At 34.4% G+C, this 21,387-nt stretch overlaps 2 protein-coding genes across 6 annotated transcripts in view; both read left to right on the top strand.

Annotated features, from left to right (window-relative positions):
* The window catches only part of Kl-2 (dynein heavy chain 2, axonemal kl-2), a 43,624-nt gene extending 34,659 nt beyond the window's left edge, over nt 1–8,965 (top strand). Inside the window, exons 50-67 of the mRNA XM_070299606.1 lie at nt 118–269; nt 719–883; nt 971–1,137; nt 1,386–1,557; nt 1,918–2,130; nt 2,319–2,534; nt 2,740–2,890; nt 3,217–3,366; nt 3,445–3,577; nt 3,775–4,119; nt 4,680–4,952; nt 5,329–5,673; nt 5,914–6,048; nt 6,295–6,571; nt 6,771–7,181; nt 7,438–7,956; nt 8,389–8,539; nt 8,686–8,965. Coding sequence (XP_070155707.1) covers nt 118–269; nt 719–883; nt 971–1,137; nt 1,386–1,557; nt 1,918–2,130; nt 2,319–2,534; nt 2,740–2,890; nt 3,217–3,366; nt 3,445–3,577; nt 3,775–4,119; nt 4,680–4,952; nt 5,329–5,673; nt 5,914–6,048; nt 6,295–6,571; nt 6,771–7,181; nt 7,438–7,956; nt 8,389–8,539; nt 8,686–8,840 — 4,130 coding nt within the window. The 3' untranslated portion in view covers nt 8,841–8,965. The remainder of the gene's footprint in view (nt 1–117; nt 270–718; nt 884–970; nt 1,138–1,385; nt 1,558–1,917; nt 2,131–2,318; nt 2,535–2,739; nt 2,891–3,216; nt 3,367–3,444; nt 3,578–3,774; nt 4,120–4,679; nt 4,953–5,328; nt 5,674–5,913; nt 6,049–6,294; nt 6,572–6,770; nt 7,182–7,437; nt 7,957–8,388; nt 8,540–8,685) is intronic.
* Nucleotides 8,966–11,849: 2,884 nt separating this feature from the next.
* The window catches only part of Tinc (transmembrane protein tincar), a 115,777-nt gene continuing 106,239 nt past the window's right edge, over nt 11,850–21,387 (top strand). For all 5 annotated transcript variants that reach the window (XM_070299232.1, XM_070299230.1, XM_070299234.1 and 2 more), the window contains exon 1: nt 11,850–12,655. The gene's annotated coding sequence lies outside the window, so the exon portion shown is untranslated. The remainder of the gene's footprint in view (nt 12,656–21,387) is intronic.

Raw genomic sequence — 21,387 nt, 5'->3', positions numbered from 1 at the left:
TCAGATTAATCTATAAGAACTTATTGCTTTTAACGCTCCTGCGCCGGTTCTAACTTTCCTCTCGCGCACTTAATTAATCATATGGTATTCATACTTGCATCGTTTTTGAATGTGCAGCAAATCAACGTCGCGATGCCGATGAAACGCAGAGACAAGTCACCACCAAATCGCATCGTATCGCCGAGGAGCAAAAAGAATGCAAGAAGCTCGAGGAGCTCGCGCGAGCTGACCTAGCAACCGTCGAGCCTGCCTTGAACGAAGCTATGAAGGTTCGTTATCGAATCACCGAATCATTTTCCATTTACATTTGCTTAACTTAAACAATTTCTGTGATCGTTTTCCGCTTTAATGTATTATCGCATTTCATATATTTTTACAAATTTAACGATTAACTTTTGTAATATATTTAACGAAGTGAGCTTCACAGTTCTTACTTTCGTCACAATGAATACGCAATGTTGAGATAACAATAGCTTTGGATTATAGATGATTGAAATTAAATGGATTTTATTCTGTTATCAATTTTTTGTTGCCGAGAAATTTATGCAATCTAGAAAGAGAAAGAAGACAGAGGAAAAAGATATATTTGGTTCGATAATTTATTTGATAAAAAAATATTTCTTCTTACGCAGAACAAAAGTATTAAAGATTAAATTTAAGATTTAATTACACGTTATATATTGTAAAGAAACACAATGTGTCAACGATTTTTTTTTAGGCATTAGATGCTTTGAGCAAGAAAGATTTAGCCGAAATCAAATCCTTTACGCGTCCACCGCCGAAGGTCGAGATGGTGATGGAAGCCGTGATGATTTTAAAGAACTCAGAACCGACGTGGGGAGAAGCGAAACGCCAACTTAGTGACGTAAACTTCATTAATACGGTGAGCCACGATATGTTACGATTGGCGCACAAGACTATGTTCATACTACTCGTTCCGCAAACTAACTTGTTCCGATTTAATTTCCAGCTTCGAGACTTCGACAAAGATCATATATCGGAGAGAGTTCTACGAACAATAGCCAAGTATACGTCCAATCCCGAATTCGATCCTATAAAGGTCGGCGTAGTATCTGTTGCAGCTAAGTCACTTTGCATGTGGGTGATAGCTATGGAAAAGTACGGCAAACTATACAGGTAGGTCAAAACTTCGTATATACAATATATATACATATACGTACATACGTATTTCTTTTGTCTTTTCAATCATAAATACTTGTTTAATAAAATTAAATATAATTAAATGTATCTTTAAAAATTTTTTAGGTTTGAAATTTTTTTAGTAATAGTAGTGTAATTGTTATTATTTAATTAATCGATTTTATCACGTGCATCGTAGGTCATTCATCTTTCATTATGGATAAGAATCAATTATACCTTCACAGAATCGTGGCACCAAAACGGGAAAGACTGCAGATCGCGTTAGAATCATTGAAGCAGAAGGAAATAGCCTTAGAGGAGGCAATGCAGCAGCTGCAAAACTTACACGAGCAGCTCGAGAGATTACAACGGACGTACGACGCTAAGATGAAAGAAAAGGAGGATTTGATTAAGCTGGCGAGTATACCTATGTTTCTTACGCTTTAGAACGCTAGAAATGGCCCCACGTAAAGCTGAGAAGGTAAAAGAAATCAGTAAAGAAAGTCCAGCTGGTTCGATCCGATCGCGTGCGTCCCCTCAGTAACATTATAATCATATAAACTTCTATCTTAATGAAACATATATATAAAATATATATACAAATTGTTCATTATTAATTTATAGGAGAAATATATATTGTACTTAAAGAGCTTAACATTTTTTTGAGTTTTACTTTTACTTTTGAAAATAAATGAAAGATATTTGAAAGATATTATTTTGTATTTGCTGAAATGTGTATTTCGTGTACATATCTTCCTCTTGCCATTCTCTCTTCAGGCTGAATTGTTAAAGCTGAAACTAGACCGTGCAGCGATGCTGGTGGATGGCCTTTCCGAGGAACGTATTCGATGGGAGAACACAGTAGCGTCATTAACCGAATGTTTCGAGTGGCTGCCGGGTGATTGCTTGATATCTACCGGATTTGTGTCGTACTTGGGGCCGTTTGTATCCAATTATAGGCAGGAATTAATAAGTATTTGGTCCAAGGAGGTAAGTTCGACAAATGTTCTTCGAAACTCTTTATCATAATTTTAGATAAAGAATTAATTTTCGTTATTCACCTTACGCATTTTTTTATATTTTTGTTTTGATATAAAAACGATTGATTTTTTGTTTACTTTTTTTTTTTTTTTAATATACAGATTAATCTCTATACGTGAATTTATCAAATGATTAAGGTGCAAGATAAAGAGATACCGACAACGCCAAATCTAGATGTGAAGGAGTTCCTAGCTGATCCATCGACAATCAGGGATTGGAACATTCAGGGATTACCGTCCGATGGATTCAGCACGGAAAACGGCATCATAGTAACGCGAGGAACACGTTGGCCCCTCGTAATCGATCCGCAATGTCAAGCGGTGAAGTGGATCAAAAATATGGAAGCGAAAAACGTAAATATTTGGTATATACGTTACGCTATCAAAGAAACAAATATTTCTCCAGCAATATTGTTAATTGGCTTTAATGTAAAATATATATATTAATAAATATATTAACAAATATATTATTAAATTAAATAATTAATATGAGATGAAACAATTCCAAACCAATCCGAGAATTTACTTTGTTATTTTGACGTAACAATTATAATCGCAGTCATTGAGAGTAATTGACTTTGGTCAAGCGGACTTTATGAGAATTCTGGAACAAGCAATTCAGCTCGGAAGGCCAGTATTGCTCGAAAATATCGGAGAGACTCTCGATCCGAGCTTGAATCCGCTTCTCCAAAAAGCTTTCATTAAATCAGGTAAAACTTAACATCAATATCGTATAATTATATTCGTAATTATACTTATGAGAAAATTCTAAAAATTATTTTTAAATTGTTAAAATAAAAATTTATTAAATAATAAAAGTTCTATTTTTAAATTGTTAAATTAACAAAAAAAATTGATAAATATGTAATAAAATATTATAATAACATAATATATTTTTAACAATATTTTATCTTTTACTCGAATGTGCGCGATTAATTATTTGGAAAACAAAAATTGCGTCCAGCATAAAAGGCAATAAAGAATCTTTTTCTTTTTACTTGTAATTTATATAATTCAATCGTTTCCAACGCTACAGGCGATCAAACGATGATCAGATTTAACGATAAAATGATTACTTACAATGATCAATTCCGGCTGTTTATGACTACAAAGCTCTCGAATCCCCACTATGCCCCGGAGATTTCAACTAAAACGACATTATGCAACTTTGCCATTAAGGAGCAAGGTAACTAATAGTCTTACAGTATATACTTTAGAGAAAGATGGAACAAGATTAGAGAATATAACTCTGTCCCGCATGTAGGTCTCGAAGCGCAGCTCCTCGGAATCGTGGTGAGGAAAGAGAAGCCGCAGCTCGAGGAGCAGAAAGACAATCTGGTACTTACAATTGCATCCGATAAACGGACTCTCAGAGAACTCGAAGATAAAATACTTCAGTAAGATTTACGAAAATTCCTTAAGCTTTAAATGGACAAATGCTTTTTGCTTTAAAGCACACAATCGCGATACGCTTTATTCTGTATATAATTGAATGTAAAACTAATCTTTATCATTCATTCTTAATGTAATTTACAAATAATTAGCTAAAACAATTATAACGAAATATATAAATACATTCGATGTATTCTATTAGACTGCTCAGCGTGGCAGGAGAATCTCTCCTAGATGACCTAGACTTGCTGAATGCTCTACAGACGTCAAAGACAACATCTATCTCCATTCAAGAGTCTCTAGCTGTTACTGAACAGACAGAAAAAGAGATAGATTTAGCGAGAGAAGGATATCGACCATGCTCGAAACGTGCCTCGATTCTTTTTTTTGTTTTAAACGACATGAGCGCCATCGATCCCATGTATCAGTTCTCCCTCGTTGCATACAATGCGCTGTTTATGCTTTCCATCGACAAAAGTCCTAAAAAAACAATATTGTCTGAGAGAATCGATAGTCTGAACGATTATCATACATATGCGGTTTACAGGTATAATTAAATACAGAGAGGGAGGGAGAGAGAGAGAGAGTTTTATTTTCGTTAAAAAAATTTTGTTTTTATTTTTTATTAATAAATAATATTTATTACCAACTTAAAATTATTTAGTAAAAACATAAATATGTTTTCATTCTTTCACTGACGTTTGATATTAATTTACATTAAAGAAGAATTAATATTTTTTTTTCTATGTATAAAGTACTTGTATGATACTATTTCAAATGATAATACATTGTAAACAAATTTTTCAAAATTAATTTAAAAGAGAACGTGTGCATAAAGATAATTAAAAGATAATATACAATATATAATTTCTTTGCAGAAAAACATATTTTAATGAAAATTAGCTTTTTTTTTAGCTTTATCTTTAGAAAATTTTTATCTTTTATAAATCAATATTTCATAAAAAATGTGATGAAATTTGACATGCGCACGTATTTGACGTAACATTAGCATTATTACAATCCTCTTATTTTGCAAATATTTGAGGCAGAGAAGGAATGTATGGTCCTAAAGAAAAATGATGCGACGGATTTTATTTTTATGGACAGGAACACATGCCAAGGTCTGTTCGAGCAGCACAAGCTACTCTTCTCTTTTCACATGTGCGTCAAGATATTGGATGCGCACGGCAAAATCATCCCGGGAGAATACGCGTTTCTGCTCCGCGGCGGAATCGTGCTGGACCGAGAAAATCAGCCGGACAAACCCGTGTCGTGGCTGCCGGATGAAACTTGGGACAGTGTCACTGAACTCGACAAGCTGCCCGGATTTCACGGAGTCGTTTCTTCTTTTGAGCAGCTCCCACGTGATTGGCACAATTGGTACGTACAATATCATGTTATTTCGCTTCAGTCCTTCTTGACAGGTCATTTGTACAGTACTCTTGTTATCTTTCTTTACAATTTCTTTTAATTTAAATTACACACGATTGTATTAATAAACATACGTTTGTATATATAGGAATTCCATATATATTTATTAAAAATATCTTATCCTAAACTGACTAAATCAAACAAATAGATGATAATTTTTTTTTTGTTCTTTTACTTTTTTTATTTGAATTATAACGACAAAGCTACTACATTAAAGAAGAAAGATTTTATGATCATTTTTATTTAAATCACGTTATTGTCTGTCAGAAATGTTTCGCGGAAACACATTCCCCTACGTTTTCTTATCAATTCCTTTAATATCTAGGTACATCAGCACAGAACCGGAAACTATACCGCTAGTCGGCGAATGGGAGGGAGAGTGCACTGAGTTTCAGAAAATGTTATTCGTTCGCAGCTGTCGACCTGACAGAATATCCTTCTGCATTACGACCTATATCGTTCGCAATCTCAGTCAAAGCTTCGTGGAACCTCCTGTACTTGATCTAAAAGCAGTGTTAGATGATTCCGTGGCGCAGACACCATTGATATTCGTTCTTTCGCCCGGCGTAGATCCTACCGGCGTTCTCATGCAGTTAGCTGACAGTCAAGGCATGTCTGATAAATTCACGACTTTATCACTAGGTCAAGGACAGTCTCCCATTGCCACGAGGTTAATTACAAAACATAGTATATTAATATGATATAATTGTAATATCTAAGATGTTTTAGATTTTTAAAAAGAAATAAAACCTAAATCGCATTTTATATTCTTAATCTTATTAATATAACAAAGTTGTAAAACTGGTACGTTGATAAAAAATGTATGTCTAGAAGTCAAAATCAAAATTAATATTTATACACATATAAAATTATTTTTATCGAGTTTCATATTTCATTGTTCTTTGCGCAGCATGATACAGATCGGTGCCAAAGAAGGATTCTGGGTATTTCTTGCGAATTGCCACCTCTCGCTCAGTTGGATGCCCAAGCTCGATAAGATTGTGGAAATACTTGGTTCTAGCGAAACTTTACATCCAAGATTTAGGTATATGCCAGAGTTTTATGAAATACTATCTCATATTATATTCAGGCAATACTATATTTTTTACATATAATGCAAAAATAATAAATTATTAATAAAGTTTAAATTTTTTTTGCAATTCGAAAAAATTATATTATTATTATGATATTAAATATGGATATTGATTATTATGATATTTGATTATTATGATATTTGATAGTCAGACGTATTGGACTAAATATTGAGAAAATGCGTTTAATTCTTTTGCAGACTGTGGCTTAGTTCGAGCCCGACTCCTCAGTTTCCTATATCGATTCTTCAAGCCGGAATAAAAATGACTACCGAGCCGCCAAAAGGATTAAAAGCCAACATGAAGCGTCTTTACGGTTTAATTACCGAAACTCAGTTCGACTTGTGCCAAGAAAAGTCTAAATATAAAAGGCTGCTATTCGCACTGGTCTTCTTCCACTCTATTCTTCTAGAACGAAAGAAATTCCAACAACTTGGCTGGAACGTTGTCTACAGTTTCAACGATTCCGACTTCGAGGTATTTTCGAGCAAAAGTTGCGAGCGGCATATACGTTGCAGAAAGCTTCTTTATTTATCCGCTATTTATTTTAAAAGCACAAAAAGATATCTCTCAGAAATCAAGCCAGCGCTTCTCATAGCGTTTAAATTCAACTCGTCAAAGAGACGCTCGATGATAAAGAGGCACGATTATCCTAATAGCAGGATATCTGTTCCAGGTCTCTGAGAATTTGCTGCAAGTTTATCTGGACGAATATCCAGTCACACCGTGGGAATCTTTGAAATATCTCATAGCAGGTGTTTGCTATGGTGGTCACGTGACCGACGACTGGGATCGCCGCTTGTTGATGACATACATCCAGCAATATTTCACGGAGAACGTCCTGACTATCCCCTATTATCGTTTGTCATCGCTGCCCACCTATTACGTGCCCCGCGACGGTTCCTTGGAGTCCTATCGCGACTTTATCGCGATCCTGCCGAACGTCGAGAGGCCGGAAGCATTTGGTCAGCATCCAAATGCGGATATCACTTGCCTGATAATGGAGACTAGGAACATGTTTGAGACTCTGATGAGTCTTCAGGTACAGACGGTCAGCGTAGAAATGGACGAGGACAAAGAGCATAAGGTAAGTAAATTGAGAGATCGAATTTCAAGCTTACCTATTTCCTGTTTCATTCCAAGAAGTACATAAAGTAACGAGAAATAAAAGCGAGTAAAACTTTTATACAATATTATTGAACTTACGAGGAATCTCTCGATATCTGCTTTTATATTATTGGCATTTCATTATCGCAACTTCATTAATCTTACCTTCGGTAATCCTACGCTGAGCTCTTGTTACGAGCGAATCTTGTTACGAGCAATCTTGTCGTGTCTTACAGGTAATGCAACTCGCGAACGATATTCTCTCGAGAATACCGGAAACGATCGATTACGAGACAACAGAGAGACTGATAGGACCAAATAAGACGCCGTTGGACGTGGTGCTTCTTCAAGAGATTGGACGATACAACGCGTTGTTGATAAAAACTCGGAACAGTGTTGAGGAACTTCAACGGGGAATTATGGGATTGGTGCTTATGTCGCGCGAATTAGAAGAGATCTTCGAGTGCGTATACGAGGGAAGAGTGCCGTCTCTATGGTTGACCGCGTATCCGTCTTTGAAATTGCTCGGCGCTTGGACGAGGGATCTAATCAATCGAGTCGAGCACTTCGCCAATTGGGCTCGAACTACTCATCCGCCATTGCTCTTCTGGCTAGCTGCGTATACATTTCCAACGGGATTCCTTACTGCGGTGCTACAAACTTCGGCGAGACTCTGGAACGTATCTATCGATTCATTGTCATGGGAGTTTACTGTCTTCACAACGGATGAGTCTGCTATAATCGAACCGCCCATGGTAACTACGAGCGATTAGGCTAATTGCTCATCCGAGTTCGAGATCACTAATATCGAATACTGCTTTAACTGTAAGAAGCTTACAGTTCTTGCTGAATACGGTGCTCATTCATACAAATATCTCGTTTATGTAAATTATCCGTTCAATTATGCAATATAACGATTCGGTTTTTGGACCCAAAAAAAATGAAGATTAAAGATCCGTCATCGCCATGTGCTTGACTTGCTTCGAATACACAGCAAAGATTGTTTATAATTGCATCACATTATAAAAAATTTAATGTGAGAGATTTTCATGGTACAATGTCAATTCTCTCTTTCGATTGTCATAAATCTTTCTCGATACACGTAAAAGAATCGGCAAATTATTGTAAAGAATATATTGCTCGTATCGATTATACGATAAGCGATCGTATATATTGTTTAACTTTAGGACGGCGTATATATACGCTCTATTTTTCTGGAGGGTGCTGGCTGGGACAAAGAGAATGGCATTCTCATCGAACCCGCACCCATGCAACTCGTATGCAACATGCCGATGATTCATTTTCGACCCGTCGAGCAAATTAAAAAAAAAATCAAAGGTAAGGCCAACCATCCAAATGTCAAAAACATTTTATTATAATCGGATTTTTTTTGCGCGTGTAAGCACAATTACAATTACTTAAATTAAAAAAAAAAAAAAAGTAGAGCCTCGATCACAACCAATATTCGCATAATATTTTTACAGAATTGTACCATTGTCCTTGTTATTATTATCCTCAAAGGAGCGGCGATCAAACGAGATCTGCGTTCGTCGTAGCTATAGATCTCAAAGCTGGACCGCAAGGTCCAGATTTCTGGGTGAAACGAGGAACTGCGCTTTTATTGAGTCTGGCCGTATAAGTTGCATGTTAATTTGTATTCACAAGCCTCAGTTTAATTTTAGCAATAATATAATATATTTATTTGAAGTAGTTTATCGCATTAAACATCCTATGGATGTTTTATAAACGTCTTTTGAACATGTGTGGGTTACAAGACTTTGTATTTTTCATTTATGTTATATAGATAATTAAAAATGATTTAATGTTTATGGGATGTGAGAACATATATGTATTTCGATATTATAAAAATTTTACAAAAAAATTAGTCGTTATATATTATTACGTATATTAGATTTAGATTTAAAAATAAATAAAGAAATAAAACAATGTGACATATAAATGAGATTATTGGCTCCATCTCTCGTAATCCAACTACACGATAGTGGATATAATCACATGATATATATAAAAAAATATTACATTTTCTAATAATTTTCGTAGAGAGGAGAAAGAAATATACACGATTACATTACATATAGAAAATATTTCTACACATAAATTATTATTTAAAACTAACAATATATGTTTATAAATCATCTAAAACTCTCAATCGGTATCAAAGTACCAAGAACTGATACTTTCTAGTATATGGATGTTAATATATCGATATATATATATATATACTTGATACTTTTCATATACCAACAGAGTGTAAATGATGTTATTTCTAAGTTATTTTCAATAGATAAGCATATCGACAAAAATATTTTTAAAATGCACATATATTCACTGCTGTAAATATCAATATTATTATAACATTTAATAAAAATATTTATATATTAATTATAATATTGATTATCATTTACAGGTACGAGATAAATCTCAAAATACGTTGCTAAATAAAACAATTTTTAATATAACATTATATATTATAAAATATAAAAGACTTATGTTACAAGTATGTTATAAAAGATATAGATTTAGACAAATTGTTTTCACATTCATTCTAGCCCGTTAAAGGTTCTGACAATCACAACAATCAGAACAATCAATTCTTTTGTAATTAATTTTAAGCAGATTAATTCTAAATCATCATAAAAATCACATAAGCAATTTTAATAGCAATTGGCTGCTTGAGAGAGGGTATGACTAAAAAGCATATTTTAATTATTCGACAAAAAAATATTGTATACAAAATTCCCTCTCTCTCTCTCTCTCTTGAAAATAAATAACAATTATAAATAACGTCACTAAATCGAATTCTTCAATTTGTCGTGGTACACAGAGAAGAAATTGATTCAGTTCATCGCGATAGAATCGATTTGGAACTTTCGTATTTACGGTCAGTACATAAGGATACGAGACAGATTGAGTCGAATTGAAGAAAAAGAAGTAGAGACAGACGAAACGAGATTAAAGGTCACCAGTCTTGTTGGCGGATCACAAACAGCAGGTCGCTCTCATGACTCTGACCCTCGCGCAATTATTTCTTATTCTCGCCGGTGTAATGGCGCTCGACGAAGATCCCGGTGCATTCAGAGTTTTCTCCTATCCTCCGCCGTGCTTTAATAGCACGAACATCATTTCTTCTTTCTCGCCTCAGGTGCTGCTACGCGCCTCCGCGATGTTCTACCATTTATCTACACTTTTTTCCCGATGTTGTTAACGTGAAACTACTCAAACTCATTCAATGCTAGATTACTTTTTTATCACGATTTATACGTATGAATTTTTCTCGTGAAACAGAATTTTTTTTTTAAAGAGAATATATTTGTAACAGCATGATTGACAAAGAGCGAAAATTTTTTTAAACAACGCTATCTATATCTCTATAATCAAAAATGGTAAAAAAGAATTTTTATATTTTCATGAATTTTCTGGGTGAATTATTTAAAAATTAATCGCGCACGTATATATGCTTTATAATTTTTATATCATCAATCAAATGTATTTTTATGTTAATTTTGATTGTTGAAATATGTAAAATATTTTTACCGTACGAAAGTTATGTTATTATAGATATATTCTCTTTAAAAAGAATCCCTCTTATTCGTCCCGCTTATACATATTTTCATTTTTATGATTTTGGTACTTGTTGCCGTTTTTAATATTTTAACTCATAAACTTTAGAAATTGATTCCAGACATATAAAAAAAAAAAAAAAAAATTCTTCCTTCGTGAAATAAATTGAAAAACTTATAAAAACGGGAACGTGAGAAACGCAGTCAAGCCACAGATAAAAATCAGGTAAAAATTTTAGGTACGACGATAAGCTGAGAAGCGAGAAAAACTGATTTGCATTTGATCTCGAAGCAAGAAAAAATTGAGTATCTTTGTTAAATGAAATTGTATTGCATTGCGGCGCACTTTGCGTCCGAAGCTGTCCGGGTAACTTAGATATCTGGGAAAATATTTTTCGGTGAAAGGTCTACTCCTACTCCATATAATTCGACAATGAAAGTTTCTTAATTCTGAAAGATAGCAATAAAGAATATCTTTATATTAATATTTTATTGGAGGCAGATAGCGTGAATTTGTAACATCTCTACACATATATTTAAATTATAAAAGTGTACGCATAATATAATTGTATAAAATATAAAAAATATTCCGCGTAAAAAAAAAACCCGCAAAATATTTTGCATAAATGTATAAAATATTGATATTTTCCTTAGATAATTAAATAAAATATATTTTTTGATATATCACGCAATACTTTCGTCATAAAATAGCATTTTTTTTTATAGCGCTACCACTCATGACAATCGCAAAAGCTCGCTTCGAAAGTAAAATAATGAGAGAATCTCCGAGAAAATCCAGAGATTCTCTTTTATGATCAGTATCGGAATCAAACGCATCGATACTCGATACGAAGCGCGCAACCTGAGGTATCTGTATCTCTCTCTAGGCATATCGGCAGTATCTCTCTCTCATCTCTGAAGAGAGAATAATCCTCGCCGGTCTGGACCAATGGTGGGGGAGCGACCGGGAGCCGGGCCAATCAAGCGAGCGCGACGCGCGACGCAGAGCGGATACGCGCAGGTTCCGAGTCGCCGGGCGCCGGGTATCCTCAGAGCGAGCGTGGACGTCCGCGGAGACGGAGCTCTCGGTAATCTCGTACGTATCCTCGGCGTTGTTGCGTGCTTGAAAATTTTGTACTTGGCATCGCGGACGCGGCTCGATTTTTCGCGGGACAATCGCCACGCGAGTGCTCATCGGTTGATTTTCGCCTTCCATTTCCGTCCCATTATCCTTCTCCTCTCCCTTCTTCCACCCCCCCCACCCCCCCAGTGAGAAACACGACGCTGATATTCGGAGCAGCGCGCGCTGGTCCATCTCTCTGCGTCGGGATTCTGGAGAGAAGGAACGATAACGCGTATATATATATATATATATATATTATACATATATGCGCGTCACGATTACGCGGGATTTCGACGCGAAGCCGACAACCAGCGGAGAGAACATTGCTGCGATTCTGACTAATCCTCTGAAGTGGCGCAATATTACGAATGTCGAAGACGGTAACGCGAGTGACCGTTAGCTGGTGAAATTGTGAGAACAGAGTGTGTTGTTGTTTCGCGTTCGAAGAAGCCGAACAGAGAGCGAACGTGATCGCGATATATTCGGTGATGTGGCAAATTTGATATTGACATTGTGAATCGTGAGTTCGTTGATTTGTATCGTCGCATTCCCGGTTGAGCTCGCGGTAAAGTCGTGGTAAAAAAAAAAAAACGCGCGCTTGTTGTTGTGATGTCATATGTATTATCGTCGATGGTGGAATCGGAATTGTTCGCAGTGATGATTTGAAGTGCTCCTCGACAATTTGACTTTATTTATGTCTTACGCGAAGGCCGCGACATCGGACGTCTTCGGGATTCCTGCGATCGAGAGGTATGTAAGAATCATTACGATATCTATATCTTGATTAATTTATTTTCGATAATAGATTCTGGGTAAATTCGAAGGGGAATTTTATTTATTTATTAAAATCTCTTAATATATAAAAATCTTGTATGTGGGATAAAACAATATTAAGATTAGAATTTTTTGAAAATAAACTATACATACATCTGAGCAAACAATGGGATTTTTATGAATTTAATTAATATTCAAAGGTTTAATTTACAAAATGCTATTTTCTTTCAATTATTCACGCGCTTCAAAGATATTAATGTTGCGATATATTTAAAAAAAAAATAAAGGCTTCGAGAATCGATCAAAGATTCTATTATCATTCGTATAAACCGAGAAAAGAGATTATATTTATGCGAAATTTTAAATTTATCTCACACCCGTATTTCTCATCTCATATTTTTGCTAATATAAGAAAAATCAATTTCGAAGTCATCATAAAATTTTTTATTGAAATATAACATCTCTGTATATTTTGGTATATAATATTATGTACACGCAATACAACCGGTGGGAAAAAATTCTGCGTTACAAGATAGAACGGTAAAGGAAATTGTTAGAGATAGCTGAAAAAAAATGATGAATAAAAATAAATGTACAAATTAATGATATTTCCGATTTAAAAAAAAAAAATTTTTTTTTGGAAGCAAACTTTAAAAAGCGTCGCAATATTATCCAGTAATATCATTACATAGTGATACTGAAAATAACTAATGTAATTATGCGTTTTGTTATACGTATAATATAATAACGTTATTGAGAAATAATGTACAAATTTCGTATCATCGGTTTGCTCGTATGTTAATCTCGATTATTCGTTTGATTAAAAAATTTATTAAAAATTATATTTAAAAGAATTTCTTTACTGTTCTCAGGAAAAATTAAAAATTCTCATCGGATAAATTTCCGAAATTTCGTACACAATGTTCGCAAGGAATTGGAGACAGATCGAACAATTGTATGCAAAATCTACGGGTCTCTCTCGCGGGCGCAATATTATTGAAAATATTATTGACGAATTGTAGAGTGCAGCGGGCCCATCTGGCGTTGCACGGTCCGCGCATATGCTTGTTTACATTGCCGAATGTTATTTGGCTCAAGAAATGTTTGCGTAGCCACGCGCTGTACGTGATAAACTATGTAAATTGTTTTTTTTTTCCAGATATTACGATGAATTATCAATTCTTTTTCTTTTTAAAGCTAGCCTTTTTAATTGAGCGAAAAAAGAATGGCACGAAATATCGCAAACTTTAGATATACTCGGTGAGCATATCCGATGGCGAAATATTCATGATCGCGCGTTCACGGCTGATTGTGAGTCATTTAATTCGCTCACAAAGGCTTACGCGTACGATGAATAAATTTCAAACACAGTATAGTACAGTTGTGATGCGAATATGCGTTGTTATAAATCAGTAGATTATTAATGGCATAATCTATGTATAAGATTTTCATCAGCACTGATCCGACTGCACGAATCTTAAGATACAATTGTACATCGCGCGATATTTGGAAAGTATATTTGATTTCTTTTTTATTTAATAATTTTATATTTGTAATATTTTATATTTTATATTTTTTTATTTATTTAATATTTTATTATTTAATAATGAAAATATTTCTTAAATATAATTGGACGAAAGTAGCTTATTATTTATATTAATTTTTTTATTCACGGTTAATTTTAAACGATAGAGATAAAATCTCGTATCTCGTATCACGATGTATTCGATAGTGAAGTAACCTGAAAATATTTGACACCGTTTTTATTTTTATGTATATATAAATCAGTAAAATAACGAGCGCGTTTATTTATAAGGTTATTATATCGAGCGCGATTATTTATAAAGTTATCGAGCGCTCTTCAATATTTTGGACAATGAAAGAGGTAATTAGAAGAGCTATTATTAATGAGACTCATATAATGCATTATTTACTTTTAACGAACCATGCTAAATGTTTGACTATCTATCATTTACCCAACTTTTTATATATTTACGCACATTTGACACAAACCATCGGCGATCGATGTAATTGAGATCGATCGATCTTGGATTTCGGGATTGGGTCTTGTCGAGACGACGACGATAGGGTTGTTCGCGCGCGCGCACGTGTCGCACGAGCCTATTCTGGGAAGAAGGATTATTACGCTTCCTGGGAAAGGCGAGAGGGTTTAAGGGAGATCGTACGAGCGTGTTTCCAAATCGTATATACACAACGGTCCCGTTGTCCTCTTATCCCAATTTAGATCCATATGACGCATATACGACGTACGCGTTTCGTCACTGTAAACAGCCTGATCTCGTTATTGTGTCGCCTCGTGGCTGTGAGAAACTGAGAGAAAAATCCTAAGCTCTTTATTATTGTAGGCATAGTCTATTGAATGAACTCTCGTCCCTCGAGTGTCTCGATTCATAGAAATATCTCGATTGATTATCTTAGATTCGTTATCTTTAACCAGAATCAGTAATGCAATATATTTGCATGTTTCGTAGTAATCAGTTTCAGAACAAAACAAACGAAAAAAAAAATTATTTTTATTATAATATGTTAAAAAGAATATAATTTTTTTTAAGACTCCTTCACCTTTTTTTTTTTTTATGAGATTTGATAAAAATATCTACTTTTTTCATTATAATTTAAATTTATACTTGTAAGCAATTGATTGACATGTTTCCTAAATAGAAAAAAAAAACTGATTTATGTTAAAAATGTTTATTTAAAAGGAAATGTCTTTCAATTTTTCCATTATTATTTTTTCCATTAATTGTAAGAAAAATATTTTCTTCTTGAATGACATGAATCATTCCATACATGCGTAGAAATTATTTGTATAACAAACAATTATGAATAAACAAAATTATACAAGTGGCATTTAATTGAAGTGTTAGAAATTTGAATCAATTAATGAAATAGTGACAATTGATTGAAGTGAAATAACAATTGTGTCGATCGTTATTCTCGGTCGGAAAACGATTTGCTTCGATTACGCGAAGGACGGTATTACATGCATTTCGGAAATGCATTCGCTGCCGCGTTATCATACATCGTCCGTTCCAGAGGTGATCGACCTAGCGAAAGTGAGTAACCCTCATCACGCATGCTCTCCAACCCCGATATCATAAGACACTTAAATGAGGGGTGAATGATAGAGAGTGTCCGTGCTTCTCTCCTCCCCCATAGATAATATTTACCGTCCTTTTCCTATCTCGGCGTACACAGGCATATCGCAGAACACTCGCGCGCTGGCTTGTTGATAAGTGGATTTTTTTACCGCTACTTATACGAAGGGCGAAAGTCTAATGATTCGTTTCATGCGCCACGCCTTTCTTCGAAAGATGGTTTCCTGAATATAGGAATTACAGTCTCCTTCTAGAGGACGCTTGGCATTCTGCAGATACGCGAAGCATCTCACTTTCTGCATCAAGGTTCATAAAACTTACAAATGCACCCTCAGCCGTTAACTCGTGAATTTTCAAAGTTTATCATGAAATTATCACGAGATAACAATGTTCTACATAAATCATGCAATACAAATAAATATATATTTAATTTTTTTTATTTTATTCCTAACTTCTATAACTAATTCTTATAGGTGGTAGGCGTACGAGATTTAACTTTCAAATCGTAACAATAATTTTATGAAGGAAAGTGTTATTTTTTTTTTTTTTTTAATTGTTGTGAGACGGCATGCACGCAAACAAAGAGAGCAAATTCACTCATGCTCGTCCTGTTGCGTGTGAGGTGAAATTATACGTCTGAAATTAGGATCAGACAAGCTCCGTGTGTATCGCATCAAAGTTATGTAAAGCTGTATAATTCATGGCCGCGGGGAGAAGAACCTAATCGATATTGTCTTACAGGATATATTTACCAACTTTGGACGTGACGCGAAAACAGATTGACATTACGAACTTAACGCCTGAATAAAATCTAGAGAAGCTCCCCATCTCTTGTCTTATACGTATGTCACGACGGATGTAGATTATGACTTCATATCCTGTTCGTTGAAGCCGTTCCTTTCGCGGCGAGATTCGATTGAGCGTTTCCTTTATCGATTTTATGTCTTTCAAAGTCGTGTCTTCGAAATTATACTTTTCGTCTTGCCGACGCGTAGCGAATTAATGATACTATATAGAAGTCATATGTCATAATTAATTAATTAATTAACTAATTTAGAAAAAAAAATGAAATAGTTTCATATATAATTTTTTTATACAATATTATATTTCTTAATTATATAACTTTCAATGATCATTTTTTACGAAGAGACACTGCTTTAACTTAACTGATTATAAAAAAAGTCGATTAAAAAATCTGTCGTTCTCTTTCAACTTTTTTTTTTCTCCTGTTTAACGTTATCGAGCAAGGAACGAGTATCGGAGTTAATATGCGTTATCTTAGTTGTAGATTTGAAAAAAAGTTTAAGAAAATTTATAATCTCTTATTACGCGAAAAGAGCCGAGTGCGAAAAGATAGTTAATTTTTCGCGTCTAAAGTACACGCTTATTCTTAAGCACGATATCTGTAGATCTCGCGAAGCCAAAAAGATGTGAGGGTCGTCGGAATATTTACTGTATATTTAACGATAAGCATATGCTCTTTACTCGAATAACTCTCATTTTAGTGACAATGGAAAACCGCGTTTTTATTATCGAATTTGTTATGGGAAAGTTACGTCACTAAATAGTAAATTAACTATTGCCGTCAAAATTTTCAAACGCAAATGAACTTATATTTTATTAATACGGTGAAAGAAATTACCGGTAATAAATTTATGACAATTTTAAAGATACGCTTACAAATAAATGTGGCGTAAGCACGTAAAGCGGAACATTTAATATAAAAATTATGCAATATCAATTTTCACTTCTGAACCAATGTTAATTTTTCATGGATTTTAAAACATTCTTATATAATAATCTCAAAGTAATATATTTTTAAAAGAATAAATCTTTCATAAGGACTATTCGGGATTTGTTTATCGTGAATGAAATCAGCAAAAAAAAAATAGTAGCACTATTTGTAAACATTATGTGAATTTATTGAAACAATTACATATTGAATTGATTTAGATTTTTCTAATTTTTCGAGCTTGATTTTATATCATCTATTAATGATACGGATATATTGAGTATAGATGCACTTAATGAAGTTTGGAAAGAGGGGAGGAGGGGGAGACTGAATATACAATAAATTATTTTACTTTATACAATCTATCCTGCTCTCGTATATGCTCAAAGTACGCTCGAAAAATTCTTTCTACGGGCATTATATTCTTCTTCATCTTAAGACTTGAGAAACAATTCTTATTACGCGAACCGTACACACAGCAATTTTTGTGATGTTTTATTCGACTTTAATAATACATATTAAAGTGATTCAGATTTGTATTCATTAAGCTTTGATCTTAAGCATCTTTAGTAATGACAGATTCGAGATACTCTCGACGAGACTCGGCTAACACGAGAACAAATTATTGTGCCTTTTATCGTCACGCTTTCCTATCGCCATCGTGCATATGCTGAAAGGGAACGTACTTATAACAATAAACGGTATTATATTGTTCCCGGGATTGTGTGTGTGTGTAGCCTGGTAAGCAATGGGCGTGGCGCGAACCGCGGTATCGGCTTTTGTATTACGGTGCACGTACTCTCTCGCTTGCCTTTTGTTGCACGTTGCAGTAAGCCGTTCCGGATATCTCGACGCGTCGCCGATCGTATCCAAGACAAGGAGGAGAAGCTGCGTGAAAGAGATCGCGCGCCCGAAACATATCGACAAAGTAAATGAAGGTCCGAGGAAGAGGAGAAACCGGCGTATATTGAACGCGCACGTGTGTTATTTCGTCGATTATATTGCGACTCTCGCAAGTCACGATCGTCAGTTGTTGAGTCGCGATTGTGTCACTTGGCGGTCCACGTGTTATTGTCTCGCTCGCGTCAATCTCCTGCGTGTGTGTTCCCTTTTCCTCCCTTTTCTTCCTCTTCATTCCGTTTCCATTCGTGATACGGGTTAATGCGAGAACGTAAGTACACGGAAGTACATTACAATTTTATGAAATGCCGTTAGCATTCATCGTGTACTTGTAATTTCTGTTTCATACAACAATATCAAGTTTATAGACAAGATTTAAGATATTACTTCCGATTCAATCTCAAATGTAAAGAAATTTAATTTGCGTATAATCTCAAATCTTTTTTCATAAAATATAAATGTCCACTTTATTCATCCGCGTGCAAATCTTACCATAATAAAATATTATAATGATACTGCGATGTTAAACATTAACAATGCAGATATTAGCACCAATGTACATCTTTAATATTTCATTTGACGATTATATCGTTACTCGATATATTGTACGCTCATAATATTTGTTATTTTTCATAATGCCGAACTACACGGAGCGTGAAACATGATATATTAACATTTGTTCTCGTAATACTGAGCATCTGAATATGAAAAATTATATTAACTCCGTATTTCCTTGTTGACGCAACTCGGTCCAAGGGAATGAAACGCATTTGTAACAATCGATAATCGGTTTTACACAAATTTTACGGCGATTTATCGCAATAAACAGAAGCGCAGAGCGGTAGTGCATTGGCCGGAACACAATCGGAGCGAGGCTGTTAAGAACGTAATTAAAACGCAGTAAATTTTAACACGCGCACCGAGCGAAATACTCGAATGCTTCGAATACGAATTCGCGTATCGATCTTCCCCCGCTCATTGTCAACGATTAATTGCACAGCAGAATCTCCGAGTGTCTATGTCTATACAATCGCAGACGTGTAATTTAATCGACGAATTCGTCACGTGTCGTGCTATTAATTATTATAGCGGTTACGCATCGGCAATTTATGATAGTCGTCGCGTGTTTATCTCTAATTGTAGTTATTCTTATTGTTGGATAGCTTATTAATTTTGTTGATATGTTGCATAATCAGGAAATTGTATCTTTTTTTTTTTTTTCAATATGTATGTAATTACGGTAGATATTCTGTAAGAGCAATTTTGCTTTTCACAATTTCATCTCTAAGCAAGTATATTAATTGCTCGGTTTCGTGTTACGTATTTTTTACAAGATTTTAACTGTATTTATTTTTCATAAATTTACTATGCTCAACATTGCTACGACGTGGTTTATGGCGAAACAATAGTTATGAGTCAGAGACAGAAAGAGAGAGAGAAAGGTAGAAAAAGCGCGTTTATATCGTAAAACAAATTTTCTACATTTATCGGATTACTTTTGGTTGCATCGACACACGCAGAATTTAACCGATTTTGCATTCGCAGCTAAGCAATACATTTAACGCGGAGCTGAGGAAAATCGAATTTCAACGCGTAACGCGTGTATGTAGAAAATCTTTCGGGACGATTGAAACGTTCGATATTGATGACGCACAAAAGAATCTGTATGCAAGTATTGTAGGTAAATGCGGTGATCAGAGGAGCACCGTGTGTGCAGATGTATGCACGAAGCGAAAGAGTACGAAAGAGCCGGTCTTCGACGGAACACCTGCTCCACAGGTATGCGATCCTCTCCTCTGTTCTTCGCGCCTGTTCGCTGCATATAGTATATATTGAAACATTCTTTCGTCTCGTTCGATTCCGTGATCGATTCGAGACGGGCGGTAATTGAAAAGTTACAAATTTCATATAGTCGAACGAGAAAGAGAGTCAAAGGACATAACTCTATAACGCGTCGCGTCGAATTATATTAATTCATGTATCGAGATAACACACGATCACTCGATAGTTTACTCGATAAATTCTCTAATTTATTCTCGAACGGAAATTAAGAAAATGGAATAATAAATTGATAGAATTATTAAAACGATGCTTGTTTTATTATTGTATTCTTTGTTTAAATGTTATAAAACTTTAAACTGTTATATTCCGAAATTATTTTATTTAATTAATAATAAATTTTATATTTCAGATACTGTTATTTTCAATTACATTGTTACTCTGCAACATGAACATACATAGCTTATGTTTAAGAAAGAAAAGTATAATAAAAGTGTAAACATTTATTTTGTAAATTAGAGATTACATGTTTTAAAATGATCGAACCAATATATACATATATGCGAAAAAGAAATTTTGTGTTTTCTATAGGAAAAAGATTGGCGATATTTACAATATTATCCACGATTATTGAACGGGCACGAAAAGCACACTGATTTAAATTACCGCACAATAGCGTCGCTTGCAGGAAACCTGTTTGCCGGGTGTTCAGCCTGTTTTTGCGTAGCCGTACAATATTTGAAGGACTTGGGCGCTACGAAACCACAGACTCGCTAAACCACATGCAGCAATTTTGACAGGCGAGAAATTGAAAAAGGCCTCGTTAATAAGATTTTAATACATACATATGTATATAAATGTATACAAAAGTTATGTCTTTGAAGAATTTTTTTTTATGGAATTTATAGATAAATATATATTATGTAACTTAGCATGTTTTCAAGCGTTGAAAAAGTTTTCGTGAAAAAACGTATAAAAAATCAAAAAAATATTTTTCACATCTCCCGTTAATTAATTTTTTATATTTCTACATTGTGCTCTATACAGTATATATTGGAAAATAAATACATAAAATTGAGCGATATTAAGATTTTAAGATATCCAATACAATGTTGTCGCATGAATAATCTCGAAATATTCAATATGTGTTCTCTCTTCGTTAACAACTTGCTTATTGC

This window comes from Polyergus mexicanus, unplaced genomic scaffold (genome assembly GCF_030449975.1).
Source record: "Polyergus mexicanus isolate NDT 795.1 unplaced genomic scaffold, iyPolMexi1.0 SCAF_7, whole genome shotgun sequence".
Taxonomy (NCBI): Eukaryota; Metazoa; Arthropoda; class Insecta; order Hymenoptera; family Formicidae; genus Polyergus; species Polyergus mexicanus.
This window is presented reverse-complemented; position numbering and strand designations above follow the sequence as displayed.